This window comes from Strix uralensis, chromosome 14, assembly GCF_047716275.1.
Source record: "Strix uralensis isolate ZFMK-TIS-50842 chromosome 14, bStrUra1, whole genome shotgun sequence".
Lineage (NCBI taxonomy): Eukaryota > Metazoa > Chordata > Aves > Strigiformes > Strigidae > Strix > Strix uralensis.
Genome location: NC_133985.1, coordinates 11,769,911 through 11,786,762, shown reverse-complemented (window position 1 = coordinate 11,786,762; position 16,852 = coordinate 11,769,911). Strand labels below are relative to the sequence as shown.

Here is a 16,852-nt window from a genome sequence, read left to right as displayed (position 1 = left end):
CTGGGCTTTACCTGGGTTATTTTTCATCTCTCTTCCCTTCTCCTCCAACAGATGCAGCTCAGTGGGCCTGCCAGGGGTGCACAGCACTGGCTGGTGGGTGCCTGATGCAGAGGGGTGCTGGCACGGTGCTGCGCGGGCAGCTGCCCAGGCAGGGCTTTGTGCACAGAGGCTCGGGCAGAGCAGGAGGAACTGGCCATCCTAAGGCAGGCAGTGGGTCACCCCCCTGGTGCAAGGGGCATGAGACACAATGAGCCCGTTGGCACAATGTCAATAGCAGTGGGGGCTCCAGACAAGGCTTTTAGGGGTAAAATTGGTTTAGGATCTGTGCAGCCTGGAACCAGCTGGTGTGTTTGCTCAGGCTGGCGAAGCGTTCAGTGCAAGCCCCTGCCGTGGGGCGCTGGGACTGGGCCGGGGCTCAGGGCAGCTGCTTGCTGGGGCTGTCATGGGGACCTCTCCCAGCCCACCGGAGAGCCTTGGGGACTGGGGCTGGGGCTTTCCTTGCCGCTCGTCTGCATTCATGGTGGGTCTGTCTCTGCAGCCCTCCCACCGGTGACTTTCCTGCCATGTTACCAGGCTTTTGGGTGTGAACTGTGGATGTTTGGGCTGTGGGCTCAGTGGGGCCAGCCCAGGAGTATGTTGCGCTGCTCCCAGCTGCCACGGGGAGGAGCCTGGGGCACAGGGCTGTCCCCTCCCTGGATTGGGGTGCACTGCAATGAAAAGAAGAGGGGTCCAAACTCTCCCACTTACTTCTGCTGCCTGCCCTAAAACCTTCTACCCCTATTTGGCGTAAACTGGAGGGGAAAAGCCACTGACTGCCATGTGCACCCCAAGGACATAGAATTCCAGGTTGATTTTTATGGGCAGTCAACTGGCAGATTCTGTTATCCTCGCAGCAGATTTTCCTGTTGATCCTCTCTGTTTCCAACTGGCTCCATCCCTGTCTATCATAACCCCCTTCTTTGTCAGCAAGAGCCTCGTCTTTCCTCTGCCACCTTAAATTGCCCTTCCTCTTCTCTTGGATTATTACGAGAATAAAATGTCCTTTGGGGTCAAGCTCTAACAGCACAGCCCAGATTCTTCCTGCCCTGAGCCAGCTCCTGTGTCCCAGCTCCCAGCCCAGAAAACGAGCCTATAATTGAAATGGTAGTAGACACTTTTGAGTGGAAACAAGCTACCAATTAAATCTATTATCCCTGTCAAAGAGCAAAGGGAGCAGGCCAGCTCCCGCTGAGCCGAAGAGTAGCATGTTGCTAGTGCTGAAGTTTGGGCATGGCTTCACAGGAGAAAAGTTTCTTGAGGGTGAGGGCCTGGCAATGGTAGCCAGGGAGGCTCTGACAGCAAGAGGAAGCCTGTGTTTTGGGAGGTTTATCTTTCAGGCCCTCCTCCCTTTACTGCTTCCCTGCTGTGACATTCTGGGCCAAATTTGCTGTTTCTCTTCAAAGCTGTAGAGAGAAGGAGCTGGTGCAAAGCATGGCTGCTTGGCTGAGTGTTACTGCAGAGGGTCTCAGTTATTTCCAGAGTGCAAGGACAATTAGGGGTGAGGTTTGTAGGGCTACCTTCCTTGGGGGTTTGGGACCTCCTGGCTCTGCTTTCCTGTGTGTTGGAGAGTTCAAGAGCAGAAGGTTCCCAGTCTGACTCGTAGTCCAGCAGGTCAGAAGCATTAGCGATGAAGTGGTCTCTGGTTTTCTCCGTGTGTTGAGGCGGTCTCCGAGGCCACTGAGGGCAGTTTTGCCCCATTCACCTTGTCATTGTCTGAAGCAGCGAGTGATGCCAGGGCCACTCACCCTCATGGATGCGAGCAGGTCACCGTGTCCTGCCTTGCTCAGGGGCCCCTCTTCTCTGTTCACCCTTGCAGGCAGGAGGGAAGCACTACCACCCCACCTGTGCCAGATGTGTGCGCTGCCACCAGATGTTCACGGAAGGAGAGGAGATGTATCTCACAGGTAGGGACCCTGCTGCAGTGAGGAGGGACTCCCCTGCCCTGTGTTGGGACATGGACCAGCGTGGCTGTGCAGAGGTGTGCTGGCTGTGGGGCATTTGGGGTTCGGGTCCTTATGGTGATTGGTGCTGAAAGGGTCTCTGTGCAGCAATGCCAGAGATCCCTTCTCCACTGCTCCCCAGACTCTGAGCTCCTTCTGGGCCATGCAACAATCATTTCTATCCATGAAACCTTCCCTGCCACTGCGCTGGAGGAGATTTTGTTCCTCAGCAGCAGATTTTTGCTCCCTGTGAGTCTCCCTGCACAGCTGGGGAGCACTACTGGGCATGCCTGGATGCATCCCTGGCCTGTGCCCAGCGAATAGAGGCTGGGGTGGGGACAGGGTGCCTGGCACCCCACTCTCCCCAGCCCCAGGGGAGGGTGGTCCAGGACCCCTTCCCCACTGCCCTCAAGTCCCCCGTCCAGGTTACGCTGCAAACAGCACCGGAGGGGTAAGGCTTTTGCTCGGCACAGCCGAATGGTTTGGGTTTGGTTTCAGCAGGAGCTCATACCTGCCTGGAGCTGCCTTAAGAGCTATTTCCAGTGCAGAGGAAGGGTTTGTTTTCTCTCAGTAACCTGTGCTAGCCTGTCACCCTGAGTCACTAATGATCCCACAGGTGGAAGAGGGGGAATTGTGCACCAAGAGAGCTGGACTGGGGATCCCAGCAAGACCCTGTTATGGGCAGCAGGATGGTTATGCTCAGCATCCATTCCAGAGCACATCTGGGTGAAGCTCGGTGGCTTTGCTGGTTCCAGCCTGGAGGGTGTGTGAGGGGCTGTGGATGCCCTGGGCTCAGTGTCACCCTGAGTTTAATGAGCAGGAGCTCCCTGGCTGAGCACTGGTTGGGCTGTGCCAAAAACATGCCTGGGTTTGCTGTCATAGTTCAGTAGTGTTGGCCACTACACCTGGGTGCTTGGGAGCTGTTTCGTTTCTTAGCACAGACACCCAGTGCCCACCGCCCTGCCTTCCCAATGGGTGTGTGCCTGTGGCCATGCTGTAGGAGAGAAGGCACCCAGGAAAGCTGGTGAGACCCAGCAGGTGACAGCCCCCTCTGCATCCTTGGAGCTCACTGCCTCCCTCCTGCTCTGCTCCCTATCGAGAGACTCCAGTTCCTACCTCCTGTCCCTGCAGGGCCCCCCCGGAGCTGCCCCCCCAGCATGCAAGGGTTGCACTCGTATAAGACAGGTTGCTCAATGCAGCTGCTGCTAGGGAGGGCACTGACACGTCTGCCCTGGGGGCCTGCGGGCTGCAGGTCAGTGCTGGAGGTGGCAGGGACAGGACGGGACTCCCCTATGGCAGGAGGAACTGGATGATCCTGAGCAGCGGGGACGAGCTGTGCGTGGAGCTGAAACACTTTCCCTTTGCTGCGTTGCAGGTTCTGAAGTGTGGCACCCCATCTGCAAGCAGGCAGCAAGAGCAGAGAAGAAGCTAAAGGTAGGCAGCAGGGTGAGGGGCATCTCTGAGAGGTGGCACATCCCAGATGATGTTGCCCCCATGTTCCTGCTGGAGGTGAACTGCTGTGACAGTGTCCAAGCCCAGGGTGGCTTCCCAAGGCTGGCATGAGCTCTGTCCCTGCTGCCCAGAGGATGGCGGGAGGCCATGGCTGAGGCTGTTAGCGGGGACCTGCCTCCTGGCTGGCACCAGCCCATGGCACACCAGCCCCCCACACCCCTTGAGTTGCTGCTCCATCTCTGCACCTGGCTGGCCATGGGGACAACTGCCCACTGGGTCTTGCCAGGCCACTTGCCTGACTCTGGATCTGGCCCCAAGAGAGGCCAGGGCACAAAGCTGGATGGTAGGGCAGCCTGCAACAGCCATGGGCGCTGGCAGCGAGTGGGTGAAAGGGCAGAGGAACTGGACCTTGAGTGAAATTGAACCCCAAAACCAATTTGCTTGCTGCACCCAGCACTGTGTCTGCTCAGCTGTCCCTCCTCACCGTGTTCTCACCTGCCCTCTGCTTTTCTGCCTCCACAGCACAGAAGGACGTCAGAAACTTCCATCTCACCCCCCGGTTCCAGCATCGGCTCCCCAAACCGTGTCATCTGCGTAAGTACAGCTCTGCCCCTCATCCGCACAGGGCAGGACGGATGCTCTGGCCCCAGGGAAGGGAGCAGCAGTTCCCAGTGCTGCTCTGCAGTGTGAGGCATCCCCCGGGGACAAGCCCATCATTTGGGGACAGCATGGACAAACCATGCCCCCTTGCCCCAGCAGCATGCCGTGCCGCCAGTGCCATCAGCACAGACCAGGAGCACTCAGAGGGGCACAGTCCCACCCTTCCAGCTCTCCTCTGCCCCTTCCTGCTGCTGCCTCTCAGGCGTCTCCTCTTGCCTCTTCCTGCTGCTGGGGTGAAAGTGGCCTCTGTCTGCGCTGTGCTGGCTCCACACTGTGTGCTCCAGCCTCTCCTTCCTTCTCTCCTCCTTTTCCTTTCCATCTCTCTGTCTCCATCTTTCCCTCTCCCTAGGCTAAAGTGGATAATGAGATCCTTAATTACAAAGACCTGGCAGCTCTTCCCAAGATTAAAGCCATCTATGAAGTGCAGCGTCCTGACCTCATTTCCTACGAGCCCTATCACAGATACACGTCGGATGAGACACTGGAGAGATATAGCTATGGGGAGGTACTGAGTCTTGATATGCCCAGTGCTGGGCTGTGCAGGGAACTGGCCCCCAATTCGGGGCAATGGGGAAAACTGCATGTGGGTTTGCTCACTCCAGTGGGAATACTGCAGGGAGGCAGGAGTCGGGGTCACTGTCACTGGGAAGAGGGCCTGGGCTGGAAGAGAAATCTTGGTGCTGCTGCTGTAGAGTAGAAAGAAACCAGTGACCTTATTAGCTGATGGCAGCATCTTGCCTACACTGTGCCACAGACCCACTGTGCAGGGACAGACAATGCTGCGCAGGAGATGTCACCCTTGGAGGTGATGTGGCAAGGAGCTCACCCATCGCAGCCCTCAGCAGGGGAGGAGGAGCGCACACAGCACATGTGCATCCCTCTGGGGTGGAGGAACAGATGGCCAGCAGGCTCAGCCCAAAGCCCAGCCCCTGGCAGGCAATCCTCCTGGCCACCCAGCCCCAGCACGGTGTCTCTGGAGCACCGTGGGGCTGCCCCTGTTGGGTGCTGGCCCCGCAGCCAGGGCAAGGGGGCTTGGTCAGTGCGTTTTTGCAAGCGTGTGATGAGATGATGCCCAAGCAGCACATGGCACAGGACTGCCCTGCCCCACTCTCCCAGGCAGGCTGGGGCTGCTGGATGATTTCAGTAAGTCTGTGGAAGAAGAGGGTCTGAGCAGCTCGCGCAGAGATGGGGCACCTGAGGTGGTTCTGGAAGAGGACTTTGCAATGGCCAGCAGCAGCTTCTCCTACATCTCCAGTCCCAAGGCTTGTCACAAGGCTGGTTTCCTCCAGCTCCCCTGGTGATGGTGCAGGCAGCGTGGCCATGGCCCGCTGTGGAGCACCACGGGGCCAGCAGCTGCCTTTCCCCTTGCAGCCACTCCATCGAGGTCTCTGAGAAAGGGTGCAGGCTGCCGATTCAGGAGGTGTCATCCTCACGCCAGCTCCCGTCCTGGCCAAGGGCTCCCTGCTCGGTGGCCTGCCGTGGTTCAGCTCCGGCTGTGCCACCAGCCACCCTCACTGCTTGGCAGCTGTGATGAGGCTGTAACACAGGGAAAACAGGCCACTGTGTCCCCAGTCTGTCACTGCTCCCCTTAACTGCATGCTGTCTTTCTCTCTCTCTCTCCCTCCTGCTGCCTCCAGTCCCTGGGAACCCTCTCCCCATACTCACAGGTAATGCCCCTGGTGGGCACCGGGGCGTCTGTCACCTGCTGCCACCGCAGGGCATCCCTCTGCCCAGGGACTGCTGGGGCTCTGCTGAATGTCCCCCTGCCTGAGTGCTGCCCGGAGGTGGGGGGAGACGGCGGGGGGGATCCTGTCCAGGAGGATCCTGTCCTTTGGGCCCTGGGGAGAGCAGCATGCAAGCCCTCCCTGGCAGAGTGGACCCAGAGTGCAGCTTCTGCCCTGTGGAGGGGGATGCCAGTAATTGGGAACAAGCACAGGTGAAGGGGACGATCTGCAGGCAAGGGGGTGAAAATCTCTGGCCAGACACTGTCACCTGGTCCCAAATGCTGGGCTTCACTGCCTGCACTTTGGCAGTGGGGAGGCAGAGCAGCCTGGGGACCCCCTCCAGCCATGGAAGACACGCATGCTGCCCCGCATGTCACACCGCAGAGCAGGCCCCCTCCCAGGCTGCCACAAGCATGGGGACCATGGGACGCCTCCCCGCAGGGCTCCCAAAGCACTGACCTACCTTGTCCCTCCTCCCGCCATCTCTAACCCCGCTTCTCTCCACGCCTTTCCCCATCCCCAGGACATCTACGAGAGCTTTGACACGCGGCAGAGACGAGCCTCCAGCCCTGGCTACATCGACTCCCCCACCTACAGCCGCCAGGGCATGTCACCCACCATCCCGAGGTCCCCCCACCATTTCTACCGCTCAGGTGAGGATTTCAGCTGCAATGCCAGGCTGGGCTAAGCTCAGACCCCTAAGTGGAGTTTATCCCAGGGGACCTCAGTGGTCCTTCCTCTGGCAAGCAGACAAGGAGGCTTGGGGGTGTCTACGGGGGGCTGACAGCAACAGGAGCTGTGGAGCTGTGACCAACTCTGCTGTGTGCATCCTCTGGTTCCCCTGACTCTTGTCTTGCGAGCAGTGAGGAGAGGCTGAGGGGCCTTTGTCCTGGCTTGGACCTGAGCTGGGGCTCACGGAATTTGGGATGGGGAGGGAGGTGACTCCCATGTCCAGTAAAGACCCCTCAGCTTGGTAGCTCTGGAAGGGGTGTGCACAAGAGTAATTGTGCCCACCAGTGCTATAAGGGGGGTCCTTACACATGTGTGCATGCCCTGGAGCATGTTGTGGGGGTGCGGGCCGAGTGTGTCTGTGCCATGACTGTCCTTCGGAGCCAGGGAGGAACAACTGGGAAAATCCGATGTCAGTAAGTCCGGAGGTCCTGCATTCCCTGAGCTACCCCTGCGCTGCACTGCCAAGGGTCCGTCACCGTTTGCCTCTGCAGCACGCTCAGCTTTACTCTCACCAGCAGTGGGCCGGCCTGATACCCTGTAACAGCACCTGCACACGGGGTTTCCTTTGCATCCCGCCTTCCTCTGGAGATGCAGGAAATCTCCCCCTGCTCCATCACGTCCCATCCTGGACCACGGCCTGGCACACATCCCCGTCACCCCCACCACATGCCCCCTGCTCTTCTAACACCGCTGCATTTAACACCTGTTTTCTTCTGCCTCTTGTTCTCTCTCTCGGTCACTTATGGCTGCTTCTGCTCGGCACTGCATAGGCACCGAGAGCGGGCGCAGCTCCCCCTACTATAGCCAGTTAGATGTGAGGTCCTCCACTCCAACCTCATACCAAGCGCCCAAGCATTTCCACATCCCAGGTAGGCTCTGGAGCGCCCCGGTCCCCGGGGAAGCGCTGTGTCTGTGGCATGCCCGCATGTGCCGTTCCCACTGTGTCGCATGCGTAGCTCTGCCGCCTGCCTAGAGCCAGCTGGCAGCAGGATCTACCCCTGGTAGAGGCCATCCATAAACAGGACCTGCAGCTTGAACCCTCCTCCCTCCCCATCACCACCTGGACGTCTCAGAGCTGCCCAGAGTCTGCTTGATCCTTGCAATGTCCCTCTTCTCCCTCTTCCCTGACCTTCCTCCACTCCCCACACAAAGACGAGTCCTCTGTGGAGAGCCTGTCCCCTCCCCGGCCTCCCCCTCAGGATCACAAGCTGAAGCGTGTCTGCCAGAGGCCTTTCCGTACCCATCCGCTACAGATGATTATTTTATACTCCCCATAGGGCCCGCTGCTCCCTCCCCCCAGAGTCTTCTGGGCTTGCCAGATGCCTGCTCCCCTTCTGCAGGGATTGCAGGGGGCCACCAGGTAAGGGCCACCACCCACTCCCGGCCATGCAGAGCCCATGGGGACGGGGACTGAGTGGGCAGAAAGGGAGAGTGGGGAGGGAAGCAGGCAGAGATGCCCATCCATCCTTCAACCCATGCAGGGGGGCCAGAGCCCCAGACCACCCTGCTCAGCTGTAGGCATCTCCCACTGCCCTTCTCCTCCTCCAAAGCGTGGAACCTTCCACAATGTATAGCTGATGCCCTGGAACAGGGCCATGAGGACACTCAGAGGCTCCCCACCATGGTCCCCTGCTCCCATCCCATCCCTGCAAGGGTTCGGCCCTGCTGCCTGCCCTCCCCTGCCCTCCCGCTGACGGTCGGTGGTTTATGGATGGCCCCCTCCCTGCTCTGCCAGCTCTGCTGCCTGGCTCCTGCACGGGGGCTGTAGCTCTCAGTGCCAGGTGCCAGTTCGCCTTCCCTCCCAGCTCGCTCTTTACTTTCTCTGCTGCGGAAAGAGGCTTTGGCTGATGTTGTTTCACCCCAGGTAGCCCGCAGGCGGTTCTTCCAGGCACTGGCATCCCTGAGAAACCGCACCAGCGCGAGCCGTGGTGCATTGCTGCCGGCTGGCAGGGGCGGCCGGTGGTTCCTGGCTGTTGCCTCCCTCCCGGGGCTGGCAGCACCCACCACCCCGCAGTGCATGCTGACGCTGGGGTGCTCACTGCATGTCCTCTGTGCACACCACTGCCCGAGGGCAGCCCCGCAGCCCCGCTCCTGCTGCCCACCCAGAGCCCACCTGGCCCTGGCCCGGTGCTGCGCTCCCGTGGGATGCGTAGACTCGGAGGCGGTTGTGTGATGGAAACGTGGCGTGGGGGTAGCATCTCCTGCAGGACCTCTGTCCCGTCCGCTCTCAGCACGCCCACGCTGACCTCCCCTTCCTTCCCTCTTTCCTTCTTTCTTCCCTTTCTTTCTTTCTTCTTCCACCAGCTGCCGGCGAGAGTAACATCTACCGGAAACCCCCCATCTATAAGCGACACGGTATGGTCTGCCCACTGCGCACCAGGCTGGGCCCCGCGGGGGAAGCAGGGCAGGGTACCAAGCACTGGGCTTGGTCTGGCTGAGTCGCGACTAGGGGCAGGGTGGGAGATGGGAGCAGGCATCAAGGCGAGATGCTGGTGTGCTGGGCTTTGGTGGGCTGATCCTCCTGCTTCCCCTCTGGGCAGCAGAGTGGAGCGTTCAGAGCAAGAAAAAGGCAGATTTGGACCACATCCCTGTTGTGAGGGATGGAGGCAAAGGCTGTGAGTGGCACCGGCACCAGGGGTAGCTGTGGGAGGGGGAGCAAGGTCATGAAGGAGTGGCAGAGGGGACAAGGGTGGTCATTGCTTGCTGAGCAGCCTCGGGAAAGGGATGAAGAAGGTAAATTTGCAGTTTTATGTGGAGCCCTGGAGAAAAATCGCAGCCCATCCTGGATGGATGCTCCAGGGTGAAACAGGCCTGGGGGGGTGCTGAGGGGTGGGTAGGAGACACAGGGGTGTTGTGTCTCTCAGCAGGGATGGCTTGCACTGTCCCTGCTTGCTTCTGCGCATAGAGGGGCAGCAGCTCCCCCTGAGCATTAACTGTGTCCTCTCTCTCCCTGGGCTCTCCCTTCCCACCTGCCCAACTCCCACTGCTGCACTGCTGGCTGTACCCGCTGCTGTAAGTAGCTGCTGTTGGCAGAGTCCCCTGCGCCTGCTTGAGGTGGTGGGACAGCTCTGCCACAGCCTGTCCTTGATGCTTCTTCTCTTACAAGTCTTATGGCGTCTGGGAGAAAGGAGCAGGGCTCACCCTTGGGTTTCTCACATGTGCTGCCGCAGCTCAATATCCAGCCTGAGCAGAGCTCTCTGTGTGGCCCCTGCCAGAGCCGGAGATGCTGGGGTCACCCCTCTGCTCCCCACTGCTCCACAGCCCACTGCCACCTTCCCCTGGCAGTAACCCACTGAGAGCCCTTTCCCCACCGGGACTGAGCCTTCCTCCCTCCCCTCCTGCCTGCGCAGCCCTTGGGTGATGTGACAGCCTGGGGCACAGGGACATGGGGAGGTTGGTGGCACTGGTGGTACTGGGGCCGGGGTGAACACTATGCATGAGACAGAGCGTGTTGTGGTGCTGTGGGCTATGAGCTGTTTAGGTCCCTTCCCAGCCACATCAGCGACAGCCCCTCTGCTTGTCACTTCCCCACCGTCTGCGTCTGCACCCTTGTCTCCAGGAGCTGTCAGCAGTTTGAAAATGGATTATTCCCAGCTCTGCTCTGTGCTGTCCCAGACATAAATTGCTCGTGGCCACTGGGGAGAGGGGAGGGAAGAGGACTTGCCTTCATCCTGGGGTGGATTTTTGCAAGTCCTGCCAGCGGGACTCAGGGTCCTCGTTACAGCTCTGCCTGCTCCTTTTGCAGACAACCTCCCTGCAGCCACAAAAAGCAAAACCAGCGAAGACATCGCACAGTCATCCAAGTACAGCCCTGCCTACTCCCCGGACCCATACTACCACTCCGAGTCAGAGTACTGGTCCTTCCAAAGCTCCCCCAAAGGTAACAGCCCCCCCATTGGGCTGGTGGAAAGGGAAACCCATTCCTGCCCCCAAACCCAGGCATTCCCTGGGTGGGAACCCTACCCTGAGTTGAGTCTGGTGGGCTTGGGCCAAGATACCTGCCAAAGTGACCCCAGAATCCTACCAGCCCTTGGGACTCAGCTGTCCCCATGCAGCTGGGGACTGTCTCTTCCCTACCTGCCTTCACCTTCATCCCCATCTGACCCCTCCATATGTCTCCTTGCAGCCCCCCGGGCCCGGAGGTTCTCGTCGGGAGGTGAGGAGGATGGGTACGACCGAGGCATGCACAAGGTGAGTGATCTCCCTGCCCGCAGCCTGGCAGGGGAGAGCACGCAGCAAGCTGTTCCTGGGCAGTGGGCTTTGGGGAGGAGGCACAGACCAACTCTGCCACCCAAGAAGGGGACACCACTGCCCCTGCTGCCCTCTGCCATCTCTCCCTCCTTGGCCACCGCCAACATGGGGTCTGAAAGAGTGGGAGCACACCCCCTTGCCAAGGTACCCCACCCCAACACACAGGGATGGGGGAGCAGATGGGAGATGCCGAGCCTGTGCCAGGAGGTGCCGTGCCCTGCCACAATGTGCCAGCGGTCAGGGAGGGCCGGGCAGGGAAAGGAGGGGTACAAAGCAGCTGTCCCCCCCTGCCCAGATCCAGAGCGGCATTGGCAGGCTGATCCTGAGGGAGGAGATGAAGGCTCGGTCCAACTCCTACGCAGACCCCTGGACACCCCCTCGCAGCTCGGCCAGCAGCAGAGAAGCCCTGCACACTGTTGGCTACGAGGGCTCCCTCAATGGCTGTAAGGATGACCCTGTCTGTCTGTCCAGCCCACCCAGCACAGCCCCAGCCCCTGTGGGAAGTTTGTTGGGGTGGAGAAGGAAGAACAGGGGGCTGGGAAGGGGTGGTGGGAGAGGTGCTGGTCACCAGAGTTGGACTTGGGAGGCTCTTTTCCTCTCTGGAGGCCTCCATCCGTTCCCTGTGCCCGGGCTAGGATGGGGCATCGCCCGGCCCTGGCGGGTGTTTGCAGCCTGTCGGGGCAGCCTGGCGAAGTGCCTCCTGGGGTGGCTGAAGGGTCCCTTGGGAATCTCACAGCAGGGCCACGCCGGGTTTACTCTGACCTGTTTTGGGCTCACTGCGTGTGTACCTCCTCGTTAACGGCACATCTGGGATCTCCTGGCACCCCAGACCTGCTGACTGGCCCCAGAGTTGCCTTCCTTGCTTGTGCTGCTCTCACCCAGCGCATCCAGCTCCTCTCCCCTTGGGGCTGCAGGGGGATCAGGGGCACTGGGGAGCCTGGCAGCACAGATGCCCCTGCCCACTCCGTGCTCTCCTTCCTCATGGCACATCTGCTCTGACGGAGCTGGGGCTGTTCAGAGGTGCTCAGGGAGCCCCAAGGAGGGCCCGTGGGGCCGGCAGCCGGGCAGCTCTGCATGGGGTGGGGTACTCGGTCCTCCCTGACGCCTGGCTCTGCTCTCCTTGCAGCTCCCCGGACACACTACCTGGCCGACAGCGGTGAGTGTATGAGCCTGCAGCCCACTGTGGCTGGTCCCCCGTGGCTGTGGAATCCAGAGCCTGAGCTGGAGGAGATGCTGGGACCAGGGAGGGAAGAAGGGGAGAGAAGGAGGAGCCCTTGAAAGGCTGGGCCAGGGTAGAGCTGAACCAGAGCAGAGCTGGTGGCAACGCCGGGAGAGGACAAGACAGAGAAACTGAGAGAGATTGTGTTGCACTGAAGGGTGAGGCAGGAGGGCTGCCATGGGAAAGGGATTTTGGGGAGAGGAATATCAGCATGGGAGGAAGCCAGGCTGGAAATGAGTTGGAGCTGGAATGAGACAGAGCTGGGTGAATGTGGAGCTGGGTAGCGTTGTGGGAGCACAGGGATAGGGTGGCCCAGTGGTTGCTCTCCCAGCGTGTGCGGCTTATCCCTGCATTCTCCCTTATGCACCTTGGTGGCTTCTTTGCAGATCCTCTCATTTCTAAGTCGGCCTCCCTTCCTGCCTACAGGAGGAACGGGCTGCACAGGGTAAGTGCGTGCCTCCTGCCTGCATCCTGCTGCTGCCAGGCATCTCTGCATCCTTCATCCTTCTCCCCAAGCTCCTCAAAGCCCCCAGTGCTCCCTTTTCATGACTGGGGTGTCCTGCTCCTCCTTGTCAGCACCCCTGTTGTCACTGCTGGGCTGTGCCAATCCAAAATGACCCTTACTGGGGACCAAAGTGCCCTGTCCAGGACAGAGGTGCCTGCCCTGAGCATCTGGACTGGCATACTTCAGAGGGACACTGGTGCTGCTTCCCAGCAGGAGAGCTTTGCTTTATATCCTGGGGCAGCGATTGCTGGGGGTCGGAAGACCAGTTCCTGCCTCCGTGTGCCTGGGCTTGTCACTTCACCGCCTCATGCCTCAGTTTCCCCACTGCCAGGTGTGGGGAACAGGTCCTGCTTTGGGGTGGGTGGGTGCCTTCCCCCCTGGGGACATGGGAGGTGCCGTGCTGAGCAACTGGAGAGGACCCCCTCTTACTCCTCCCTCCCTGTATCCCACCCACAGCCTCCCAGTGCCGAGCTTTTCCACTACGACAGCACGAACGCCGTCAACTGGGGAATGCGAGGTAAGGCACAGCGGGGCTGGGGAGCAGCGCGGGCAGGGGACCCTGTAGGCACGGAGCCAGATGCTGTGGGGCTGCCCACCCCACTGCAGGCAGCTCTGGAAAATGAGGTCCAGGCTGGAGGGAGAAGGGGGGAGACAGGCGAGGGTCCCCGCAGCCCTGGGGGAAGGATCTTGGCAGCGGAGGGGTCAGCATGGCTCATGTCTCTCTTGTCTTTTCTCTTTCCCCAGAGTACAAGGTAAGATGCTTCGGCTCCAAGGAGTGGCTGCCAGCTGGAGGTGCAAGTACCACCCTAGGGGAGTCCCAGAGATGTGTCTGTGTGTCCCCAGGCCCTTCAGGAGGAAGCTTTGCCCTCTGCCTGCAATGCCCTACTTTCATCCCCCTCCATTCCCCACCTGACAGCCCCATCCCAGGACTGTGGGGCTCAGACCAGAGTCCTTCCCCTCCTGCCAGGGTCCCAACTACTTAGCCGAGCAGAAGTGTCTCCTGGGTGAGGAACAGAGAAGGTTGGTTGTGCTGCTGGTTCCCTACTCACACTCATCCCTCGGTCACTCCTGGTTTTGCAGAGTGAGCAGGCTCTTCCAGAGCCACCAAGGTGATTCAAGGTGGATTAGGGTCACCGTAAGAGCAAGTCCACCCTCTGCTTTGTTCCACCCAAGCCCTGGAGGCAGCTGTGCCACCCAAACCCTACTGAACACAGCAGGAGGAGGCTTTTCCCTGGTGGCCCCCATGGCTTCATTCCCAGGTGTGCCCCAGCTGTCCTCTTCTGGCTCTGGAGCTACCCCATGGTCTTCTGTCCCTGTGCAGATATATCCCTACGAGCTGCTCCTGGTGAAGACGAGGGGGAGGAACCAGCTGCCCAAAGATGTGGACAGGACTCGGTTAGAGGTGAGGAGAGCCTTTTCCACCAGCGACAATCTCCTCAGGGCTCAGAGGGACCCAATCCCGCAGGATGTCCCCTTAGCCCCGGCAGGCAGCGTGAAGCTGTGAGGGGCTCGTGGATGTGTAAGGAGCATCTCCACGGCTCCCCAGGAGCACACATGTGCCAGCACACTGTCACGGTGGTTCTGCTGCTCCGCTGGCCAGGCAGAGCTGTTCCCATGCCCACAGCATGAGTGCGTTTGGCAGGGGCAGGAGGGAGTCAGGTGCTCCCCCTCTCCTGAGTGAGCACTGGTGGGGGTGGTAGCACCCCATTGCACCCAGAGGGGCAGGGGATGCCATCAGAACCCCTCCTGTGCCTTCACACCCCACCGCAGCCCTATAGCCCATGTTGGTGGCCGTTGGCCCCGGATGGTGGCCATGGTCCCCAGCCCTGGGCCAGCATCCCATCTCTCCCCAGCGCCACCTCTCCCAGGAGGAATTCTACCAGATCTTTGGCATGACCATCGCCGAGTTCGACCGCCTGGCCCTGTGGAAGAGGAACGAGCTGAAGAAGCAGGCCCGGCTGTTTTAAATGTAGTGCACTATAAATATATACATACCTATAAATATATACATAGAAAGATCTCTCTATATTGCAGCTCTGTATGATTCTCGGTGCTGTACGTGGCAGCGGCGCCCTCTGTACCCCTGAGAGTGAATTGGAGTCTCGCAGATCATTTTATGCTCTTTGTTTCCTTTTCTTTTCCAACCCTGTTTCTGTATCGATCCTTGGGTTCTCCCAGGGGCTAAAGCCACGTGGGCCCTGAAGCATTTGGTGTCTGTCACCGCTGCCCCACAGGGGCACAGCAGGGAGGATTGTTTTGCTGCAGCCACAGCACCCAGGGCTGGGGGAGAGAGGGGCTCTGGAATGAGGGGGTGGGATGGGGGTGTCCCCCCCGTCTGCTCTGCTGGTCTGTGTATTTACTCAGGGGTTGGAAAAGGCCCTGGGTACAACTGCAGGAAAGGGGGATCTCACCACGGACTCCTTAATGCTCTCCCTGCCTTTAATGTGGCCATGTGCTGGGAGCATCTTCAGCCTCACCCTCAGGATCAGAAATACAGAGCTTGGGGCAGGGGACAAGCAGGAGAAGTGGTGGGGACCCCCCAGGGAGCAGGGTGCACTCCCATGGGTCAAGGTGCAAGCCTGAGCACTGATGTGTCCTGAGCTGTTGGCTCTCCCTGCAAACCTGGTATTGCTACAGAGCCAGTTTTTCCTCCCAAAGTGCCGGAACGGCAGCTCTGCAGGCCATCCCAAAACCAAGCCCTTCTTAAACTAAACAGCCCGAGCCGCCTCCTCCCTTGTGCAGTTTTTTGCTGCTCTTCAGGTTTGTCCAGGGCCAGCAAGGCCCGAGAGCGGACAGGTTGCAATGCTGCCCAGTCCTGGGCCACCACACGTGGTGTGAGCACCCAGCCCTGCTGCTCCGGGATCTCAGCACCCACATGAGCAGCGGTGGGAGCAGTCCTGCCAGGACCTGGGGGCAGGGCCAGAGGGGGGGACCTGATCCCACTAACTGCTGGACCTTTTCAGGGGGATTTTCCTGAATTACCCCGTCACTGATGCCTGACTCCCAGATGAATCCCTCTGCAACCCTCCAGAAATGAAGGCCATTACCAGGGCCATTCAGCATTCACTCCACTGCAAACTATTGCGGTTTTTTTTGTTTTGTTTTGCTTATTTTCTCTTAAAACTAGTAGGGTTATTTCCACACAAACATGTCTGTGGTGCTCTGATTTCCTATTTGCTTGTCTGGCAGAATTTTCAGGCAATACCACGTGACTGAGCAGTCCCAAACAGGCCAGTGAGCCACAGGGCACCCCTGCAAGATCTGGGACAGCAGGCTTCCTCCGAGGGGACAGCAAGGGTCTCACCTCCACTGTGCCATGGGCCAGCTCTGCTTCTGCCTGTTCTGGTCCTCTCTGAAACCCTCCCGTTCTGGTGTCTCCCATCAGGTGGACTGAATGCCTTCCCTGCCATCAGTACCATCACCACTGGGTGCCGAGGCCACCCAGCTTGTTGCCCAGAAAGCCATCACCAGTTTCCTGTGTAAGGAAGGAGAGATGTCCAGGGGCCCTTGCAGGGGTTTGCCAGGGTACAGGGTGCTTGGGGCAGGAGATCTCCCATCAAGCAGCAGCCCCAGCTCTGGGGCTGGCATGGAAGGGGCTGAGGACTGAGGTGGAGATGGCAATATTGCACTGGTAATTGCTCCTGTCTGCTTGAGTGCAGCAGTAAATGAACCAATTTTATTTATAATGATTTTACTCATATAAACTACGGCTCCCTAAATCAAGCTCAACCATTTGTAGCTATAAGAAACTTCCATCTCCAGCAGCAGTTTCAGTGATAAAGCCTGGAGGATATTATTATTAATAATAATAACACAACAGCAGGAGTCTTTTCATTTTCAAAGAATTTTATGGACAGTAACTAACTGTTCCCTGCAACTGCCTGCATGGCAAAGATGGGGAAAGTGAGGCAGGGCTCAGGGCTCTCTCTCAGAGCCAAGGAAGCCTCTCCAGCCTGTGCTGTTCAGGGGCAGCAGACACCCGGTGGGACCCTCATGGGCTCCCACTGCCCCGGGGTGTGCAGAGAGCACCCATCTGCACCGGCGAGCAGCGGCGGGGGCATTAGCACCTGCCCTGGAAGCCGTCACTGCCTGAGCCCACGCTCGCATTTGGCTGCTTTGCAAGTCCCAGCCACAAAGCAGCTGGAGCCTGGCAGGCAGTGGCGTTGGTGGCCCTGGCCTGTGAGCGCCTGTGCCCCAACCACAGCCCTGGAGGTGACCCTGAGTTACGAGAGAAAAACAGGGCTCGACCCAGAAGGGAGAGACCAGCAAACACGGGCCAGACAGGGAGCAGTGTCCGGGCAGGAGCTGCCTGGGGAGAGCAGGGCAGGGC

At 59.6% G+C, this 16,852-nt stretch overlaps 1 protein-coding gene across 14 annotated transcripts in view; it reads left to right on the top strand.

Annotated features, from left to right (window-relative positions):
- The window catches only part of ABLIM3 (actin binding LIM protein family member 3), a 56,258-nt gene extending 41,710 nt beyond the window's left edge, over nt 1-14,548 (top strand). For 2 of the 14 annotated variants that reach the window (XM_074883685.1, XM_074883684.1), the window contains exons 7-21: nt 1,856-1,943; nt 3,355-3,413; nt 3,954-4,025; nt 4,441-4,596; nt 5,729-5,758; nt 6,339-6,468; nt 7,318-7,416; nt 8,852-8,902; nt 10,293-10,427; nt 10,674-10,738; nt 11,094-11,241; nt 11,925-11,954; nt 12,404-12,462; nt 12,979-13,039; nt 13,267-13,747. In XM_074883685.1, the coding sequence (XP_074739786.1) occupies nt 1,856-1,943; nt 3,355-3,413; nt 3,954-4,025; nt 4,441-4,596; nt 5,729-5,758; nt 6,339-6,468; nt 7,318-7,416; nt 8,852-8,902; nt 10,293-10,427; nt 10,674-10,738; nt 11,094-11,241; nt 11,925-11,954; nt 12,404-12,462; nt 12,979-13,039; nt 13,267-13,505 (1,422 nt within the window). In that variant the 3' untranslated portion in view covers nt 13,506-13,747. Of the gene's footprint in view, nt 1-1,855; nt 1,944-3,354; nt 3,414-3,953; nt 4,026-4,440; nt 4,597-5,728; nt 5,759-6,338; nt 6,469-7,317; nt 7,417-7,824; nt 7,908-8,851; nt 8,903-10,292; nt 10,428-10,673; nt 10,739-11,093; nt 11,242-11,924; nt 11,955-12,403; nt 12,463-12,978; nt 13,040-13,266; nt 13,748-13,843; nt 13,925-14,375 lie in introns of those variants that run through there. The other 12 variants (XM_074883696.1, XM_074883686.1, XM_074883687.1 and 9 more) reach the window with 12 other exon arrangements.
- Nucleotides 14,549-16,852: the final 2,304 nt, after the last annotated feature.